Raw genomic sequence first — 20,742 nt, forward strand, 5'->3', positions numbered from 1 at the left:
AGATTCAAATTCAGGCTTCCCCACTCATCAGCCTTCTGACCTTAGGTTGCCTAACCCCTCTGAGCCCCTGTCTCGGCTCTGGAACTTTGGGGTGACAAAACAGCTAATAATACTATTTGTGCCTTGCAGCGAGTAAGAGATCAATAAGTGTTAGCTATTGTTAGCTAATATGATAAACTAAATAAGCTTTAGTAAATTGCCCTATGTTCTTTTGTATGGGAGAAATCCACTGTAAGCCCCAACCCAATTTACTAACGCAATTGTAGCATGGTTGAGTTTCCGACAGCATGATCATTTTGTGTGTTAGGGACTACCTGCCAAGTGTATTTGTTCTTTGGGGAGCTCCTCCTTTATTGAGCAGAGGGAGCTGCGTGTTCTTGACCTCCTAGTTTTCAAGTTTTACCATTCCCTTGCACAGCTACCACTAAAGGACAGCACGTGGCCCCATGCTGGCAGGAATTGAAATTTACCACTACCTCTGCCTTCTAGTAGTAGTGAGAGATGTGTACAAGTTTGATGGGAAGCTGTTTTTGCACTTGGGGCCTGGAGAATGAGCTGCAAAATGTTGGTTGGGGGCTCTAAAACTTAAATAAATATTGCTTGTCCAAGTGGAATCAGTTGACTATCTCTCTGCTAACCCCCGGTGATTCATAGGTAAGCCTAAAACCTCAAAAGAGAAGGAAGGAAAGCAGGCTGTGACATTGTATGTGAAGTATTGTATATTACCGAAAGATGTGGAAATCCAAATTTAGTTAAAGGATAGAGAACGCTTTTTACCTGAATTAAAAAAAAAAAAAGGGGCGCCTGGGTGGCTCAGTCGGTTAAGCGTCCGACTTCGGCTCAGGTCATGATCTCACAGTTCACGAGTTTGAGCCCCGCATCGGGCTCTGTGCTGACAACTCAGAGCCTGGAGCCCACTTCCGATTCTGTGTCTCCCTCTCTCTCTGCCCCTTCCCTGCTCACATTCTGTCTCTCTCTCAAAAATAAATAAACATAATAAAACCCAGTTTTATGCTTTAATGTTTTTCTTCTATTTCTTTGATGTTATAAGCCCTGCAGCATGCTCAGGAACACCTGGGTTCTGCTTTTCACAGCTTCAACAGCTTCAGTATTTGGGGAACTTCCTTACTGCTGCCCCCTCTCTCTCCACCATTTATTAAGGGACAGTATTAGAATTATTGTAGTTAACAGAAGTCTCTGATGTCTTTCCTCTATTCTGCTAGGGCTCCCATATTTCTGAGTTGGGAAAACCAACTGAATGACAGTTGGTGTCAGGTCAAGATTTCTTTCTTTTTCCAGTTGGGACTTAGTTTAGACAAACCAAAGCCAACTGGGCTATCCAGAACTCTCAAGGAGTAAGTCTTTCTGAATGAAGGTTTTCCACATTGCTTAGGGATTTACATGCTCCTAAACTAAAGCAGTGGAAGTAAAACATGTGACCCTCTTTGGAATGGTTCTTGCGGCAGAAGTATCCTTCTTAGCCTTCCCAAGAGGAATGAAGGGGACGTGGTGAATGAGTTCTCACAGTGCCCTGTGAGCTATACCCTGAATGCACAGGCCCCAAGCAAGTGCTGCTCACTTGCTCTAGTGGGAGGGCTCCAGTTGAAATGTTAGGTGTGTGTATATATGTACACAGATACACTCACATGTACATGTACACACACCTACCTGTATATATACACACAGATACACTCGCACATGTATATGTATGTTTTAAAAAACATCATAGCACTATATAGAGTGAGAGTGAAATGAGAAAAGTTTGAAAAGTCAAATCCATACAATGATACATGACTTTAATGATAGGATAGGATTATTCTAAGTAAGCAGTGTGATTTTCATTTCACAGTTTGCATGATCACATTTCTTTTGTTACTATTTGCCTTTGAATAATAACAAATAATATATAAAATAATTTATATAAATATATATAATAAACATGATATAAATAGAATATATATATGTATATATATATTTATATATACACATAAAATCCATTTATTTTCCCCCTTCTGTGGAGATAGTTTAAATGTTGATTGTACTATGGGAATGGCTATCATGGGAAGGATTAACTGCTTTAAAAATATTTCTTTTGGGGCACCTGGGTGGCTCAGTTGGTTAAGCGTCTGACTTCAGCTCAGGTCATGATCTCGCGATCTGTGGGTTCGAGCCTTGTGTCAGGTTCTGTGCTACAGCTCAGAGCCTGGAGGCTGCTTCGGATTCTGTGTCTCCCTCTTTCTGCTCCTCCCCTGCTCGTGCTCTGTCTCTCTCTCAAAAATGGAACAAACGTTAAAAAATTGAAAGAAAATAAAAGTATTTCCTTTCCCAAATAGAATAAGTATCTTACTGCATTTGAATTTGAAATGCAGTCAGTAAGACTGGTTATTTAAGACCATAGAACTATGTTGAAAAAAAAAAAAATTAAAAAAAAAAAAAAAAAGGGGCGCCTGGGTGGCGCAGTCGGTTAAGCGTCCGACTTCAGCCAGGTCGCGATCTCGCGGTCCGTGAGTTCGAGCTCTGCGTCGGGCTCTGGGCTGATGGCTCAGAGCCTGGAGCCTGTTTCCGATTCTGTGTGTCTCCCTCTCTCTCTGCCCCTCCCCCGTTCATGCTCTGTCTCTCTCTGTCCCAAAAATAAATAAATGTTGGAAAAAAAAAATTAAAGACCATAGAACTAAAAAAAGTTGGCAGGCAACGAAGGAGACAATTGGGAAAGAATTTGGGAGGCAAGGAGGAGGAAGGCAAGGCCCAGAGAAAAGCCAGCCCTGCCAGTGGGAGGAGAGGGGGAAATTTGAACAGATGGGTTGACAGAGGCCTGTGACATAGGGATAGGGAATGTGAGTGAATTGTGAAGGAAGGTGGCCTATCAGGACCCCATACAAGCAGTAGTGTTAGATCTCACCCATGTGATCTGTTAGCCCCGCCCGAGTAGAGTAACTTAACTTACAAAGCAGCCTAGCCTTAGGATTCCAGAAGAGTCTTGCGAGGAAGATGGTTTGGAAAACAACGTAAGATGGAGGGAGCCCATTATAAGCATGTGAAATGATGAAATACTACACACAGTGCTCAAACAGTGGTGTTACTGGACAGAGCACCTGTTCTGAACTCTGGTTTGGCTGCTCGCCTCTCAAAAATCAATACTTGAGAGACAGGTGATGGTGGGAAAGGAGAGGTTGGCATTACTGAAGAAGCCAGCAGCTTCGGAAGATGGCGGACTAAGGTCCCAAAGATCATCTTCTCGTCCAGGCGAAGCCGGAGGGTTTTAAAGAGGAAAGTGTGGGACACTGGGGTTGGGGGTGGGCTATCTGGAGGAGAAGGTGGTGCCCAGGCATTTAGTCTGCATATGCCGACATAACCTTCAACAGGCTTGCGGGCGCCAGCAGCAGCTATTTTCAAATGTCGTCAGGACTTCTCTTCTGGGCAAGACTGGTCCTTCTCTCCTCCAGGCCAGTGGTCTGCAGATCTCAAGGAAGGTAAGTGAGTCTGGCTTACTCAGACCAACGGAGTGCATAAGCTTAATGCTGGTTAAGCCCTAAGACCTATTGGAGTGGTGTTACAAAGGCAGTTTCCTGCAGTAAATGAAGTAAGATGTGATTATAGCCTCTTGTCTGATACCTATGATCTCTTCTCATTGGCAGTGATGTTTACAGTGTGATGCTTGTTTTCAAACCATTGCAGGGTCCTGAAGTGCCTTCCAAATCATCACCAAGAGATTGAATTTTTAGGTTTTAGACTTCTTCTCTTACTCCTTAGCTGATCCCTGAAATCTTTGTTTCCCCTCAGAGTAATGATTATAGTGCTTCAGGTGAACTGTGACTTTTCTTTTTTAATGATTGGGCATCTCCCAAGCCACAGTCCCTTCTTTTTATTAAAGACAATATCAGACCAATTCTGGTGAAAGCTTCATTTGCACACTAAACTGTTCCTGCACGTTCTGTAGGCAAGATGGCTCAGAAGACTGATAGCCTGGGAGGTCGACCTGCAGCGGTCTGGGGTTAATGGGTCTGTAAATCAATGGCTCTAAGAGGATGTTTTGTGTTCCTTTCCTAGTTGGCCTGCTGCTGTGGGTCCGCTGGCTGCTCCCTCTGCTGTGACTGCTGCCCCAAGATCCGACAGTCCCGGAGCACCCGCTTCATGTATGCGTTGTACTTCATTCTGGTCGTCCTTCTCTGCTGCATCATGATGTCAAAAACCGTAGCTAATGAAATGAAGGAGCATGTAAGTCTGCCTCATCCTCCCTCCCTCCCTCCTTTTCTTTTCTTTTCTTTTCTTTTCTTTTCTTTTCTTTTCTTTTCTTTTCTTTTCTTTTCTTTTTTCTTTTTCTTTTTCTTTTTCTTTTTCTTTTTCTTTTTCTTTTTCTTTTTCTTTTTCTTTTTCTTTTCTTTTTTTAATGCTTTGGATTTATTTATTTTGACAGAGAGATTTAGAGCATAAGCAGGGGAGGGGCAGAGAGAGAGGGAGAGAGAGAGAGAGAATCCCAAGCAGGCTCCATGCTGTCAGCACAGAGCCCGATGCCAGGCTCAAACCCACAAGCTGTGAGATCATGACCTGAACCGAAATCAAGAGTCGGATGCTTAACCAACTGAGCCACTCAGGCGCCGTGGCCTCTTTTTAACTCTTCTCATTTGATGATGATTGGTGAGGGTGTGTGGGAAAACTTTCCCTGTAAAGGATGGGGCCCAGCCACGCTGGTGTGGGTAGGGGTATACTCATTATCTCCAGACCTTCCTGAAGCCTCTTCAGTGCTTTCCTGCCAAGCAGGGGAACCATTTAAAGTCTTGAACTTTAGCAGTAGAACAGATACAGTCTGTTCTTTGGTGTATTGTGTGTTTGGTCTATGCCTTGTTTATAACTGTTCCTCCTAGATGTACAGTCTTTTCTTGTAGACTTGGTACTTTTCCCTTGTTGTAAGGATGGCTTCCAGTGTCTCAAGTAGCAGCTGTTATAATAAACTCTATTTGGCCTACTTGGGAAGCCTGATAAAGCTTAGAAAATTCCACAGATGATGAGGAGTGGGCAGTAGGGTGATTTTTACTTTGCTGACATGTCATTTGTGGTTCGGGTGTCTCCAGGGGTGAGGAGTGGATTTTTAGACATTTCTTGGGCAATGTATGCAGAAGTAAGCCTGGTTTGTGATGCTGATGAAGCAGGGCGTTTTCCTGGACTTTCCCCATAGAAGGCATTTTTTTTTTTTTTTTATAAACATTTTTTTTTTTCCGACGTTTATTTATTTTTGGGACAGAGAGAGACAGAGCATGAACGGAGGAGGGGCAGAGAGAGAGGGAGACACAGAATCGGAAACAGGCTCCAGGCTCTGAGCCATCAGCCCAGAGCCCGACGCGGGGCTCGAACTCACAGACCGCGAGATCGTGACCTGGCTGAAGTCGGACGCTTAACCGACTGCGCCACCCAGGCGCCCCTAGAAGGCATTTTAATCAGCCAGATGACAGGGGCACGTGTTGGGGTTTTTGAGGGAGCCCAGTAAATAACATTGCCCCTCTTAGTCTCTAAACAAACAGGCAAAAAAGACCGAAGTGTCAGTAGATAGATGCCAGACATCACCCTCTTTCCCTCATAAAGCTCATATGAGAGAGTATGGCTTGGATCTGCAGAGAAGTGGGCCTCCTAGTACTGAACCCCAAAACAAGTTAGACTTTTCCACTGAGGGAGCCTACCCAGGAGCCAGTCCCCCTAGGCTGGGCCATACTTCCCCTGCAGAGATACAGTTTCCCGATAAGAGTGGCAGGGGCACTCTTTGCCAGGGGCAGCTCTTGTCTAAGGGAAAGGGGGAGAGCAAAGGCTAGCTATCCAAACCCCATTTTCCTGGGGCCCAGCAGAATGAGGAGGGAGAGAAGGCTAGGGCCAGCACTCTGATGGAACCCCATCACCAGGAACAACTCCCGAGCAAGTGTCTCTTTTCCCCAACCTCATGGTGAAGCTACAGGCTATCTTAAATATACTCTCAGTGTAATGCCCCTGATTTCGAATCCGAGAGACCACCAAGGAGCCGATACCGATGGAAACGCACGAGGGTTTATTTGCAAGCTCGAGCTTGGGCCCAAGTATACCTGACACAGCGGAGCAGGGACTTGGACCCCTAGGTTAAGAGGCGTAGCAGTTTTATAGGGGCCAGTGGCCAATGAGATTGTAACACACACAGAAAGTTGCATAGTCATGTCGGTCCACACGCAGGTGGCCAATTGAATTACAATTTACCCTATAGTTTGAACTAGCCTATCACTCTGGTCATAATTGGCGCGCAAGTTTGGCGGGCAAAAGGTGGGGTTTAAGAATTGGCGTGCACGTTTTGCGGGCAAAAGACAGGGTTTACATTCTTTGGCGGTTAGGGGTTCCGCATTCCTGTATGAGCCGGTTTCCAGTAAGGGTGTGCTCAGCGGCTTGACTGGGGTGGGGGAGTGTCTTAAGCAATAAGTAGGTCATGTGGGGGTTATACATGAGATGGTGGGTGTAGCACAAAATGGAGTTAGTCTTGCTCTGCTTGTCCAGGGGTAGGGGATTTTTGTTAAATTCCTTGGGTCCCACATCAGGGGATTCAGAACAACCATTGCCTTAGAAACACTCGACATATTCTTATCCATTAGGCTCTCTGAAGTTTTCTGTTGTGCATTACTTTTTTTTTTTTTTTTTAATTTTTTATTTTTTTAAAAATTTACATCCAAATTAGTTAGCATATAGTGCAACAATGATTTCAGGAGTAGATTCCTTAATGCCCCTTGGCCATTTAGCCCATCCCTCCTCCCACAACCCCTCCAGTAACCCTCTGTTTGTTCTCCATATTTATGAGTCTCTTCTGTTTTGTCCCCCTCCCTGTTTTTATATTATTTTTGTTTCCCTTCCCTTATGTTCATCTGTTTTGTCTCTTAAAGTCCTCATATGAGTGAAATCATATGATTTTTGTCTTTCTCTGACTAATTTCACTTAGCATAATACCCTCTAATTCCATTAGTTGTAAATGGCAAGATTTCATTCTTTTTGATTGCCAAGTAATACTCCATTGTATATATATATATATATATATATATATATATATATATATATATATACATACATACATACATATACACACCACGTCTTCTTTATCCATTCATCCATCGATGGACATTTGGGCTCTTTCCATACTTTGGCTATTGTTGATAGTGCTGCTATAAACATGGGGGTGCATGTGTCCCTTCGAAACAGCACACCCTTGGATAAATGCCTAGTAGTGCAATTGCTGGGTCATAGGGTCATTCTATTTTTAGTTTTTTGAGGAACCTCCATACTGTGTTCCAGAGTGGCTGCACCAGCTTGCATTCCCATTGGGCATTGCTTTTATAATTGCGAATGTATGGTCTGGAATTTGGGGAAACTACTGTCAAAACCTGTGACACTGTACTTCTCCCCTGATTACTTTAATTTTTTTTTTTTAATGTTTATTTTTGAGAGAGAGAGAGAGCGCGCGTGCAAGGGAGGGTCAGGAGAGAGGGAAACACAGAATCCATAGCAGGTTCCAGGCTCGAGATGTCAGCACAGAGCCTGATGCGGGGCTCAAACTCGTGAACCATGAGATCATGACCTGAGCCAAAGTCAGATGCTTAACCCCTGAGCCACCCAGCTGCTCCGTGCTTTAAACATTGGATGTCTCCTCAGTAAGGCACTGCAGTGGGAGCTCTGGGGCATTCAGACTTGTGAGAAGTGGAGCTTATCATCCATCAGTCATCTGAGGCATAGAACAAGGGGGAAATTAGTCAGTGCCATATGAGAGGATGCATGAAGCGCTTTGGAAATTTGGAGGTGGGGAGACCCAGATCTAAGACTGCCTCGTTAGGCTACATCAGGCTGTACTGCACCTTGGTGGTAGTTAACACCAATTGTCTTCCGCATGCCATGGTTTAATCTTGTATGTTTGTGGCAGGACGTTTGAGAGGAGGAAAACTGAAAGGGCATTTCATCTCCCTTTTATTACCTTTGTTTTTCAGGTAACGCCATATTCTCTTTGTCAATTCAGCAAGCATCAGTTTGAGGATCCATTGTGGTTGTGATAGGAATTCTCAGTGTGTGTCAGTTGCCTGTGGTGCATTTCCAGCCCTTAAGAAGTTTTCAGTCTTGGTAGAATTTAGCTTTGGATCCAAGAAACAAAACCTGAAAGTATACAAATGTGTAGTGGTGAACCCATGAGCAACATTACTGGAGGTAGGGTTCATTTGGGAGCCACCGGTATACATTTTAGGACATGACTTTCTTTTTTTAAATTTAATTTTATTTTAGAGAGAGAGGGTACAAGTAGGTGAGAGGGGCAGAGAGAGAGAGAGAGAGAGAGAGAGAGAGAGAGAATCTTAAGCAGCTCCATGCTCATGAGATCATGACCTCAGCTGAAATCCAGAGTCAGATGCTCCACCAAGTGAGTCACTGAGGCCCCCCTAGGATATAACTTTCATAATACTAATTTTAATATTTGATTGCCATCCAACAAACCTGCCCCATGAAATAGTCCCTGACAACTCCAGCTAGCATGTATGGTTTCTAAGTGTTGGTAGAACATTTAAGAAACAGAAAGCGTTTCACTAAGGGAGTGGTATCACTAAGGGAGGCTTGATGGAAGTGACTTGTGTGAGAATAATGAGTACTTTAATTGCTAATGTTTATTGGGTAATACCACGCACCAGGTTTTATTCTGAGCATTTTACCTGAATTATCTCGGTTCATCACTGCTGCACTCAGCTAAGCATTATTCCTGCCTTACATATGAAGAAACTGAGGCATTGCATCCTTTAAGTACCTTATCCGAGGTCTCCAGCTCTAAGGGGTACAGTTGGGATTTGAACCCAGGCTGAATGCGTTCTTAGTGATTGGCTGTGTAGGTTGACAGGAGGGAAGAGAACAAGGACGAGGCACGTGTAGAAGGACAGAGGTGAGACATGGGGAGGTAAAATGACCTTGCGGGAATTTTATTGCCAAAGTTAGGCATTTGACCGTGGTCTGATGGCCAGTTGGAAGCTATTATCAATTCTTGAGTAAGAGTATGTCCTTGTCAAAACAGATGGATATTTAGGGAGGTGAGCCCAGCAGTCCTGTGTATGTACAGTGTGATTTGGGGTCATTGCAGAGGGAGGGACGGAGGAAGGGAGAGAGCGAGAGGGAGACGGGGCTGCCCGGACACCTCACACTGGCTCTTGTAAATGTTTCTATGCCTGTCTCCTGAATGTACTTCTTTAAAAATGGTTTGGCTGGGCTTTCTGCATAAGGAATGAGGTCCCTGTGGGCGAAACCAATCCTTTTCCATCTTTAGGGCTTCATAGTGGGCAGGCCAGCTGGTCACAAAGTCAGCTTGTTTGCAGCCTATAGAGTAGAGGCTGACCTCATCCTCAGGCGATGCTTGAGGGCGGGCGTTGAAAGGTCCCCTTGTGGGGACACACACTGGGCTTCTGCTGCAGTCCTTCCCCCGCTTTGTTGGGCTGTGGTAACGTTTGAGGATGTGACTGGAAGAGGAGAAAGCGTGTGTGCTTGTAACTGCCCAGATGGGAGTGTATAATTGCCTCCCATCCGGCATTCTCACCTTTATGTGCAAGGGACGGGGGCTGCTGGGGTTAAGAACACGAGGGCAGCCCTCCTATTCAGTTGTTTTCAGTGTTTGCCTTGGTTTCAAAAGGTGGCCTGTGTTTAAAATTGAGCAAGAGGGAACTGCAGGGAGCTGCGGGGCCGCACTTCATGCTGCCTTGTGTCACTAGGCAAACTCCTCTTTCCCGTGAGAACTTGGGCTCAGAGGAAATTGCTGTGCTGGTGGAGTGGGGCGAGACTTCTGTCTTCTCCTGGAGTATGGTTCCCATCTTAAATGGAGGAGCCATTTTACTGCAGGACATTCATGTCATTAGGCATGTAATTCAAGCAGGTATGGTCTTGAGATACTTGATGCCTAGGGGATTAAAAATCCATTTCAGAATATAGGGTGACCAAAAAAACCCCCACAAAACAACAACTCCCAAATGGGGAGGGTAGGTATTTTGAGAGAGATTTAAGTCTGCTGACCTGCACCACTAAATCAAGATGGAACTTCTCTGGAAGCAAATGATGACACTTTGAGGTTTTGACCCCCCTGTAATCTGCACTGGCTCCCCCCCCCCCCATTTTTTTTTTTTTTTTTTTTACATTTATTTATTTTTGAGAGACAGAGACAGACAGAGCACAAGCAGGGGAGGGGCAGAGAGATAGGGAGACACAGAATCCAAAGCAGGCTCAAGGCTCTGAGCTGTCAGCATAGAGCCCGATGTGGGGCTCAAACCCATGAACCATGAGATCACGACCTGAGCCGAAGTCGGACGCTTAACCCACTAAGCCACCCAGGTGCCCCTCCCCCCACCTTCAATAAATGTTTATTCACTTTTGAGAAAGAGTGAGCAGAGGAGGGGCAGTGAATGGGGGACAGAGGATCTGAAGCAGGCTCTGTGATCATCACCTGAGCCGAAGTTGTACGCTCAACTAACTGAGCCAGCCTCCCAGGTGCCTCTGCTGTTTTTTTTCTTTCTTTCTTTCTTTTTTTTTTTTTTTTAATTTTTAAAAGTTCTTTTTTTTCCCTTAATTTGAAAGAGAGAAAGAGAGAGAGCGCATGCAAGCAGGGGATGGGGCAGAGGCAGAGGGAGAGAGAGAATCTCAAGCAGGCTCTACACTCAGTGTGGGGACCAATGTGGGGCTAGATTCCATGACCCTTGGATCATGACATGAGCTGAAATCAAGAGATGCTCAGTCTGCTAAGCCACCCAGGTGCCTCTGCACTGGCATGTTGAGAGGGACAAGAAAGAGAGGTTCTTGTTTCCTGTGGAGGAGGGGCCTCTGAAACCAAACGTACATTGGAGAAGGAAGGACAGGTGATTGATATGGCCCTCGAGCCTTCTTCCCTCTGAGCTCAGTGAGCCAGGCCAAGTAGGAAGAGCCCTAAATGCACCTGATCAGAAACTTCTTAGGTCCTTTCCTTCACTCCCATCCTATGTTATCACCACACTGCTCTAATCCTTGAGATGGGTGGTAGGTCAGTACCTGAGATGGCTGGACCTTTGCGTTTTGTTTTCTTCAGAACCAAAACACATCTTCCACATTGTGGAAGACTGGTTTTTGTGCTGTATGTTTGTTTTAAATTTAAATTTTGAAGAATTAGTTTGTGTATCGAGAGGAAAGGCTACTAAGATCTTTTGTTTTTGATAGCAGCCTTTTTTTTTGTTCCTTCATTTGTTTTTTTTATTTGTTAATTAAATAATTAAAGTAAACTCCATGTTTAACATGGGGCTCGAATTCATGACCCCAAGTTCAAGAATCGTGTCCTCTTCCAACCGAGACAGCCCGGCGCCCCCCTTCATTTGTTTTAGAAGGCATTCTGCTTTGTTTGTAATCTTACTTTTGGAAACATGTTTTACTTTTTGTGCTATTTTCTCCTCATGGGTTTAGGTCCATTTTCCTTTAAGGGAGTAATAATGGCAGAAAACTGCAGTGCTCCTGTCATTGGTTATTCTTGCCCTGGATGAAAAGAGCTTTTTGTCTATTCAACACAGGGTAATAATGCTACAGGGTAGAGTGGGCTTTAAAAGAACTGTGGACCAGGTCTAATAGGATCGTGAGCAGGACTCTTGGCTGCAGTTTCCTCAGTGTCTTAAAAGCATTTTCTAAACTCCATTCTCTCCCTGAACTTGGTGAAAGTTAGCCAGTCTGACGTTAGAACCCTGCCCTTGCCATCAGCCAGTGCCACTCCCAGAGACTGCAAGTGAGTCTGGCCAGTGGTTATTATCGTTGTTGGTGTTGTTATTTTAAAATTTATATTTGGCTCCTTCAGAGAGGGCGAGCATGCCGTAGCTCATCATAGGTCCCAACACAGGTTGTTTGCTTACAGTGTCTCACACATTTACCTTTACGCCTTGCCCCGAAGAAAGGCATTTGGATTTGCCACTCCTGAAACAGCTTAAACTCTTGAGAAAAAGCTGTAAGTATGAGAGTGGACACCAGGCTTCTCTTCACCCAACCTCTGTTTCGGTGAGCAATAGGGAAGTTGCTGAGTGGAGTGTGCTAGAGCGGTCTGTGCACGTCTACACCCGTAGCCCCAGGCTGAGATCCAAGGACCCCTTCTCCACCGGAACTAGTCTACCCCTTGCTTACTGCAATCAGGCATTTTTATCCAAGTAACTATTTAGAATTTTTCTTGATCCCTTTGGTCCACTGGGCTCAATGGACCATTCCATTTCTGGACTAATGTGTGGTGGAGGTGGGACACTGAGTTGGATCTAAACCAGGCCCTTTCTTTCCCAACTAATAATCATCACTACACCCCCCCCCCCCCGCACCCCACCACCACTTTTAAAATCTTAACTACATACTGTAATTACAATTTCTACATTTATTGTGAAGTCCAAAATGCACCAGGTAACAGGAAAGGAGGTGGATGTTAAGGCTGCTAACTGTGGATTTAGGCTCTTTGAACAAAGGTAACAAGATAGGCTTAAAGAATTTTTCTCTATTTATTCAGAAAATTCTGTCTCATGACACATTCCCTAGTGTATGCTATATAATTTTTTTTGATCTGTATTTTTCAGTAATTTTCACTGTTCATTATTATCTTAGTTAGAAGGAGAAAGGAGAAGGAGATGTGGTATCAGGAAATTCATGTATATTACCAACATTAATATAAAATTACGTGGAAGTAGATGAAAGCAAAATAGTTAAAGAATTATTTTAAGCCAGGGGCGCCTGGGTGGCTCAGTCGATTAAGCGTCTGACTCTTGATCTTGGCTCAGGTCATGATCTTAGGGTTCATAAGTGTGAGCCTTGCATTGGGCTCTGGGCTGACAGCATGGAGCCTGCTTGGGATTCTCTCTCTCCCTCTTTGTCTGCCCTGTCCCCACTCAGGTGCACAACATACATGTGTGCTGTTTTTCTCTCAAAATAAATGAACTTGAAAAAAAGAAAGAATTATTTGTAGCCAGTTTAGTGCCAAGGCCACATCCAAATCTTGTAGTATCCATCATCCAGAACAAAGCGGTCAACTCCTCCTTGCCTAAGCCTGAGACACGGTCCTCTGCCCTTCTCATCTGCTGCCTTTCCCCTTTCCCTGGGGCAGCTCATTCATTTCTAGCTTCGGTTGTACCTGTATGGATTATCTGCTAGTTAGGGCATGCTCTTCTCAGGGCTGTGCTGGGGACTCTGGGAGTTGCCTTCCCCTTCTTTTTTCCAGATCTAGTGCTGACCACGTACTTAACCACAGACAGGTCATAAAAGTATTGGGTTTCCACTGTGCATTCCAGTCAGTTCTGATTCACCTCTACCATGCTCCTTGATGTCACGTTCCAGTTGTGTTATTTGGATTTGGATTGTTCCTGAATGTCCCCAGCTTCACACGTTCACTTCCTTTTGACATCTTTCTCCAGGTGGCTAAATCCCATGAATGACTGCTTGCCATTTGTATTTCTCCCAGATGACACCCCATTTCCAAATTCTGTTCTCACCACAGTGTACAGATGAGCTTTCTAAGGAAAACTACTTTCCTTAGAAACAACTTTGAATTCAGAAGGCTTTTTACAAGTACATGCTTTAGTCCATTGACATTTAACAATACTTCGGTAGTTCCTAGTGTTGACAGAGTTCTGATGCAATATGTTTGAGGCTCTGAAATTTGGTAGATGAGCATTTTACTTTTATTTTTAACCTGTAGTATGAAGAGGAATGTGAAGGCATTAGAGTTGGTATTGTTGGTGGGAAAGCCCTCCCTGTGGTAGTCACAGGCGATTTAAAAAGAAAGAAGGAAAGAAAAAAAAAAAAGAAACACTGAAACACAGTTTCTAGGCAAAGGATCTAGTTAAACAGATAAATGGGAAAAAAATCCAGCTTACATTTATGATGTGTTCTACTTTGTGAAGAGACAACAAGTATCCTTTGGTTATGATATGATAAGGTTTATGCAGAGAAAATTATTATCTCTTTTAGAATATGATTTAAATGATAAGTTAGAAGGTATTTTGGAGTTTTTGTTGTTGTTGTTGTTGCTTTTAAAGGTTTTTATTTTTGAGTAATCTCTCTCTACACCCAGTGTGAAGCTCCAACCCCCCAAACCCAAGATCCAGAGTCACATGCTCCACCAACAAAGCCAGCGAGGTGCCCCAAAGGTTAGAAGTTTTAAAATGGGAGAATCCTAACATCTTAATCCTAACCAGACCCCTCTTTTGCCAGGTGAGTGGGTGGGGCCCCGGGAAGTGGCTTGTCCAAAGCTGTGACCCCAGGTAGAGCTGAGACTAGAACCCAGGAGTGCTGGTCTCCTGGCTGCCTGGCCAGTGCCTTTTTCTGCACCGCTGGGTCTGGTTGTCGCTTAGATGGTGACAGAAGTATAACAGGGAAGGCCTTCACAAACTTCTTCCTCCTGACTGCCAATCTTTTTTCTGTAGCCAGTGGAGGAGGAGGATTCCTTCTGGAAACTACCATCTTTAGCAGCTTTCTTAGCTTATCTCCCCCACCTGCTTCCTTCCTGTTGTGAGAGCCAAAAGCTGGGCTCAAGGGACGACTTGTTGGTCTGAAGTAGAAAATAGGAGCAGTCACAAATCTAGTATTTATTTATCCAGGGGCTTTGCATGTAAAATAGAAACTGCCTTCAAGTTGTGTGTGCTGTAATTATATTTTAGAAGTAAGCAAACAGCAATGAAAAATATTCCAGTTTGATCCAAAACATTGAGTGGTTTGTCCCAGCATAGAATGGCAGGTATTCACACCGAAGCTGGAAAATCTGGCTCTTATTTTGATTTTGATGTTTACCGGCTGAATGTTAAGAAAAGTGTGTACCTGAGACCTGGCAGGTGTTATTATGGAGCGTTAGAGCTCTGTAGAGTAGAACTCCCCATTCTTAGCTGGCATTTTATGTTTTTGTGTTAGAACAAGAGTCACATTAGCAGAAAAATAATAATAATTGCTGACCTGACCCAGTTCTTTGATTCTGGAGTTTGTTCTTTTTGTTTTGTTTTTGTTTTTGTTTTTAAATTCAGCTGGGATAGAATGCTTCCCAGAAGTTGTCTTTCTGAACAGCAGCTGAGTTCATGGTACTGTTGTGCCTTGCATGTGCCAAGTTTATCAATGAGTATGTTTCTCAGGTTAAAGGTGGATTTGGGCCATCAAACCCCAAGTCCTTTGTGAGGACACCGTGGGAATATTCTCACTGTGCCCTAATGAAGATTTTCCTGTGGGGAGCTGGTAGTGAGGTTCCACCTCTTAAATGCTCTAGGTCCCCTCCCTTCCAAGGGGGAGGGACTTTGGGGACACATGTTTCCAAACAGTTTTATCTTTGGTGTGAATTCCATCTAGACCTAACAACATGTGGGAGAAAACAGAGTCCCTGCAACCCTCCCATCCCTCACCCCTCCCCTCCCTCAGGCCTCACCCTTCTGCACACAAGTGAATTCCGAATTCCAGGGGGAAAATGATGGTGGGAAATAGTTCTGTACTACAAGCAGTCATTTGAACTAATGGATACCCTGCTGAGAGTCTTTTTTTTTTTTTTTTTTTTTTTTTTTTTCCAGTCTGAACCAAGGGCAGAGAGGTTTGATCCTTGTCCAGTAATAATGAGCTTGCCCGGAGCCAGAGAAAAAGAAACAATAGTTATTGTCCTTAGACCTGCGGGTCTGTTACCTAGAAACTTTGGGGGAGGGGCATCAGGTGTTAAGAGGATCACTGTTTCAGGGTGGATCTGGCTATGGGAAGTGAAGAAATGATAGGATGTGAGAACTCAAGTTTTCCTGCCCCCTTTCTCTGTCATCCTCAAAAGCATCTCTTCAGCAGCTGTCTGCCAATGGGACCTTGGAGCGCTCCGCAGATAAATAGGGCAGACAAGAGCTTACAGTTGGAAATGAACAGTTCTGTCATTATAAAAATGGGCCCGAGGGAGCAGACAAATGGCACAATACAGAGGGAACTAGGAGTGGGTAGCCTCAAAACGCTACATAAATTTTTTTTTTTTTAAACGCTACATAAATATTGTGAATAGTTGAGTCTTGATGCTCTTCAGAATTTAACAGGGTGATCGTGTTACTTGGTTACACTGTAATCTGAGTTCGTGCTTGAAAAAGTCTTTTAAGTCCTATAATTCCTTCTTTCCTCCTGTCTTTCCTTCTTTACTATGTAGATGCCAAGCACTGTGCAAAGTGCAGGGGATGTAAGTATGAGTAACAGGGTTGTTGTCCTTAGAGAACCAGACCTCAGGTCGGGGAGAAAGAGACCAGTTTGGTGAGTGTATGCAGAAGGAACCCCTTGATGTGAGAGAGGCCGTATGCACGTGGGTGTGTTTGAAAGCTCCAAGTACGAGAACTCCATTAGCGACTTGGAGACCTTGCTGTCAGCTTAGCCATCATTTCTATTGACCTTTGGGGTCACATTAGCACTCAGGAATGTTTTCTCTGCGTCTTTGGACACAGCGAAGCTAAGGTGAGGTGGGAGGTTTGTAATGGAATGGAGCGTGTTGACCTCTAAAGCAGCCTTGAGCTTAATCACTAGGGGGTCAGGCATTTTGGGGCTGTGGTTTTTACATTTCAGTGAGACTGTTTCTACAGTTTTAAAATAAGTCTAAAATTATCTTCCGAAATGTCGGCTTTCATCAGTATGGCTTTTATTTTTGGTTGCACATGGTGTGTTTGCATAACAGATGTGAGGACTTTTTTCTGTTAGAGCTATTGAGGGCTTTTGGCCTGCAGAGAGGAGCATTGGAACTCCCAGGCATGTCCTCCCCCCATCTCCTCCACCACCCGGCAGATAAATTAAAACACTTAATGTACTGCTCTAAAAATGGCATATAGGAGATGTACAGTTGAATTCATTTAAAGCAATAGTTCCATTTTGGGACAGCAGTGCTCTGGAGGAGGGAAAGAATCTCAGTGGAGGTGAGAAGGCAGGGTGGAGTCCTGGACACTCAGAAAATCCTCCAAATGGACCTCTCTGTTCTCTGCTGGTCCTTTGGCTTTTGATCTGTAGAGTAAGTCATCACCACTTGTCATTTGCCTTTGAGATGTTAATTTTATTCACCCTTGCTACACAACTCCTCAGCTGTTATTTCTGGTAGTCTAGGCTGTTAACTTTTCCTGTGGAGAGTCAGCTAGAAAACATTCTCTGCTCTGAGGGCTTTGTGGCCTGTAGCAACTACTCAGACCCTGCCATTGTGGGGCAAAAGCACCCAAACAATGTGCCAACAAAGGAGCATGGCTGTGTTCCAATAAAACTTTATTTGCACAAACAGAAGCTAGCTGAATTTGACCCATAGGCTGTGAGTGTTTGATTCTTGTGTTTGTGGCTCTATGCTTGTCGTATGCAGTTAATTCTCTCCTCTCTGGGGGGAGAAATTCAGTGGCTTAAACTTTGTGTTGAAGACACCAGAGTCCTGAAGTTGCAGATAACTGGGATGGGTCAACCACATGTTGTGTCAACGAGACGAGAATAATGTACCAATAAATTTAGTGTGACACGTTTAACAGTCTGTCTTATTCTATGTGGCCTTTTGAAATAAATGGTAATGATTAAAAAGAAAAGAAAACTTACATTTTTTTTATATAGCCAAACCAAGCATTTTGGTGGTCAGCAAGAAGTGGGGATGGAGAAAATGAGATTGTGGGTCCCCTGTTGCTGGGGACACCCCATTCCAGGTCCAATAAATGGCAAAATGGGAAAGATGCTGGGTCAGAAACCTGAGTGTCTGCCATGTCCTGGTCCTCAGTACGAGGACTGGGGACTAGGATCTCTCAGAAACTTGAGGTTCTGTGTATGGTAGAGTCCGATCCTTTGGGGATTTTAGATTCTCATGTCCCACTTAAGGCAAAAACCATGCATGAGCAGTGAAAATTAACCATGAAAATACCCATAAAGGAGAGCACACGTGGTTCTGTGTGTACAACATTTCACTAGAAAGTTAGCTTCTTGTCAGCATGGATTTTATTATTAATATTATTATTATTATTAAGTTTATTTATTTTGAGAGGACAGAGACAGCACAAGTGTGAGAGGAACAGAGAGAGAATCCCAAGTGTGCTCTGCACTGTTATTGCAGAGCCCAATGCCGGGCTTCAGCCCATGAAGCTGTGAGATCACGACCTGAGCCGAAACCAAGAGTTGGATGCTTAACTCACCGAGCTGCCCAGGCACCCCAGCATGGATTTTTTAAACCCATTTTATTCACTGCTTGTATCCCTATAACCTAGCACAATACCTGCACATAGTAGATGTGAATGAGTGAGTGAACGATGATCTCTGTGCTATATTGTATATTGAATTGTACAATGTAATGCGTAGTATGGAAGAAAGATTGCACATGCAAGCTCTAGTTTCGCTGGTTTAAAGAACTTGGTTATAGAAGACGGTCACACACAGTTGAATTTGTGTATAACATGTCATCGCTGTATTGCAAGTCCACATATTCACAAAGAAAGCCTGTTTGGGGCTCACTTAGGCTACAAGCATGTCTTTTGTCTGATAAGTTATCCGAATAGAAAAGTGTTCCTGTTGAGATGTTTAGTCTTCTTGTTATAGAACCCCCAGCATCTCTGTGTTCACGAGTGATTCTTTATTGACCTTTCTCCTCCCAGGGCAGCAGAAAGTTCTGCATCCAGACCCTGTGTTCTGTGGGAGGAGTAGGGGGGCAGTAACCACTAAAACAAAGTGCAAACCTCTGTAGTGAGTTTTAAGTTGTTTCTGGGGTGAAGTGTAGATTTTCTCCTTGATCTCAGAGGGTCCCATTCCCACCCCACTTGCCTTGATTATCGGGGCAGTGTGTAATGGGTGAAGACACTCAGGAAAGAGGATTGAGATGCTGACCCCCAGGGGGCCAGTGGAGGATTTCCTGGCTCCCAGGAGTATGTATGTGGCTCTCCTGACATTTTCTTTCCTTTCTTCTACTCACCCTCTTACTCTAACCCTACAGTTCACAAAAACCCTCCCTGGGGAGAGTTTGGCAATATCTGTTAAAATTTAAAACATACTAAGTTTATGACCCAAAGTTACCTTCTTGGTGTCTGCCCTCCTTAATGTTTTACACGCATGTAGAGAGATATGTACAGTGGGGAAAATATCCATCATGCATTTTTTTTCAAGTTTTTTTTTTAAATTTGATTTTTTTTTTTTTTTTAAGTTTACATCCGAATTAGCATATAGCGCAACAATGATTTCAGGAGTAGATTCCTTAGTGCCCCTTACCCATTTAGCCCATCCCCCCTCCCACAACCCCTCCAGTAACCCTCTGTTTGTTCTCCATATTTAAGAGTCTCTTCTGTTTTGTCCCCCTCCCTGTTTTTATATTATTTTTGTTTCCTTTCCCTTATCTTAAAGTCCTCATATGTGTGAAGTCATATGATATTTGTCTTTCTCTGACTTGTAAGGGTTAAATTGTAGTGTAGGGCTAATGCTTAGCTTGAAAAATAACAGCTTTGTGTTGACACTGAAGGTTAAGAGATAACAGCCTTGCTTTACTCTTGTAAACTAAGCCTCATACTCTTGTAAATTAGGCTTCACCAATTAAGGAAACAAAAGTTCAAAGAAAAGAGCATCAGAGGCAGGGTCAAGGAGATCCACTGGTTGCAACTTAGAGGCAGAAAGTCTAAAATAAGCACCTCATTAGGCAACTGTTTCTAACTCATCTGGCAACTGTTTCTAACTCATCTGGAAACTATTTCTTTGTTCTGTTCCCAGGTGATGATAAAACGATGTGATCGGCTATAAAAACTCTACCCCGGCTGTTCAGGGCGCTCTCTTATCAAGAGTGTTGGTCCCGATTGGTCGGCCTTGCCTCTCATTGTAATAAACTTTGTTGTGACTGTCACTGGTGCCCGTAGCATTCTGTTTCAGGAGTCGTGTGGATGCAACAGACTGACTAATTTCACTTAGCATAATATCCTTCACTTCCATCTGTGTAGTTGCAAATGGCAAGATTTCATTCTTTTTGATGGCTGAGTAATACTCCATTGTATAGATATACCACATCTTCTTTATCCATTCATCCATCGATGAGCATTTGGGCTCTTTCCATACTTTAGCTATAATTGATAGTGCTATTATAAACATGGGGGTGCCTGCCCCTTTGAAACAGCACACCTGTATCCTGTGGATAAATGCCTAGTAGTGCAATTGCTGGGTTGTAGGGGAGCTCTATTTTTAGTTTTTAGTTTTTTGAGGAACCTCTAGTTTTAGTTTTTTGAGGAACCTCCATACTATTTTCCAGAGTGGCTGCACCATCTTGCATTCCCATGCATTATTTTTATAAGAGTGAAAAATCAGGAACAACCTAAATGTCTGGCAGTTGGGTAACAGAAACTAAATTAGGGTTGGTACAGACATGCAACCATCCCCAAGACATAGTGAGTGTAGAATAACACATCAAAGTGTCCATAAGGGTATGCATGCAGCTGCAACAGTGCTTACCTCTGGGGAGCAATCAAGTTGGAGGTGGGGTGATAATGGTCAAGAGGGTTGTATTTTCTCTACCTTTATTGTAATTTACATTTTCCTTGGCAACAAGAATGTAATTATTAAGTATTGCATGAGTAATCACAAATCAATACAATTTAGGAATGATCCTTGGCCTTTGCTGCTTGATTTCTTGGAAGTATGGGCAAAAGACCCTGCTGGGTTCCCTTCCTGACCCATTCACAGACCTGGGCTATCTCCTCAACCATCTGTAGTTCGGCTTCTGCTCCCACTGGCTCTAGAGAATATTTTGATTCAATGTCCCAAATGACTCTTGGCTGCCAGACCCAA

General features: G+C 43.7%; 1 protein-coding gene across 1 annotated transcript in view; it reads left to right on the forward strand.

Moving 5' to 3' along the window:
* SERINC5 (serine incorporator 5) overlaps positions 1-20,742 on the forward strand; it is a 99,676-nt gene that overhangs the window by 38,718 nt on the left and 40,216 nt on the right. Inside the window, exon 2 of the mRNA XM_025924768.2 lies at positions 4,048-4,215. Coding sequence (XP_025780553.2) covers positions 4,048-4,215 — 168 coding nt within the window. The remainder of the gene's footprint in view (positions 1-4,047; positions 4,216-20,742) is intronic.

Source organism: Puma concolor, chromosome A1, assembly GCF_028749965.1.
Source record: "Puma concolor isolate L17-30 chromosome A1, mPumCon1.1.hap2, whole genome shotgun sequence".
NCBI lineage: Eukaryota > Metazoa > Chordata > Mammalia > Carnivora > Felidae > Puma > Puma concolor.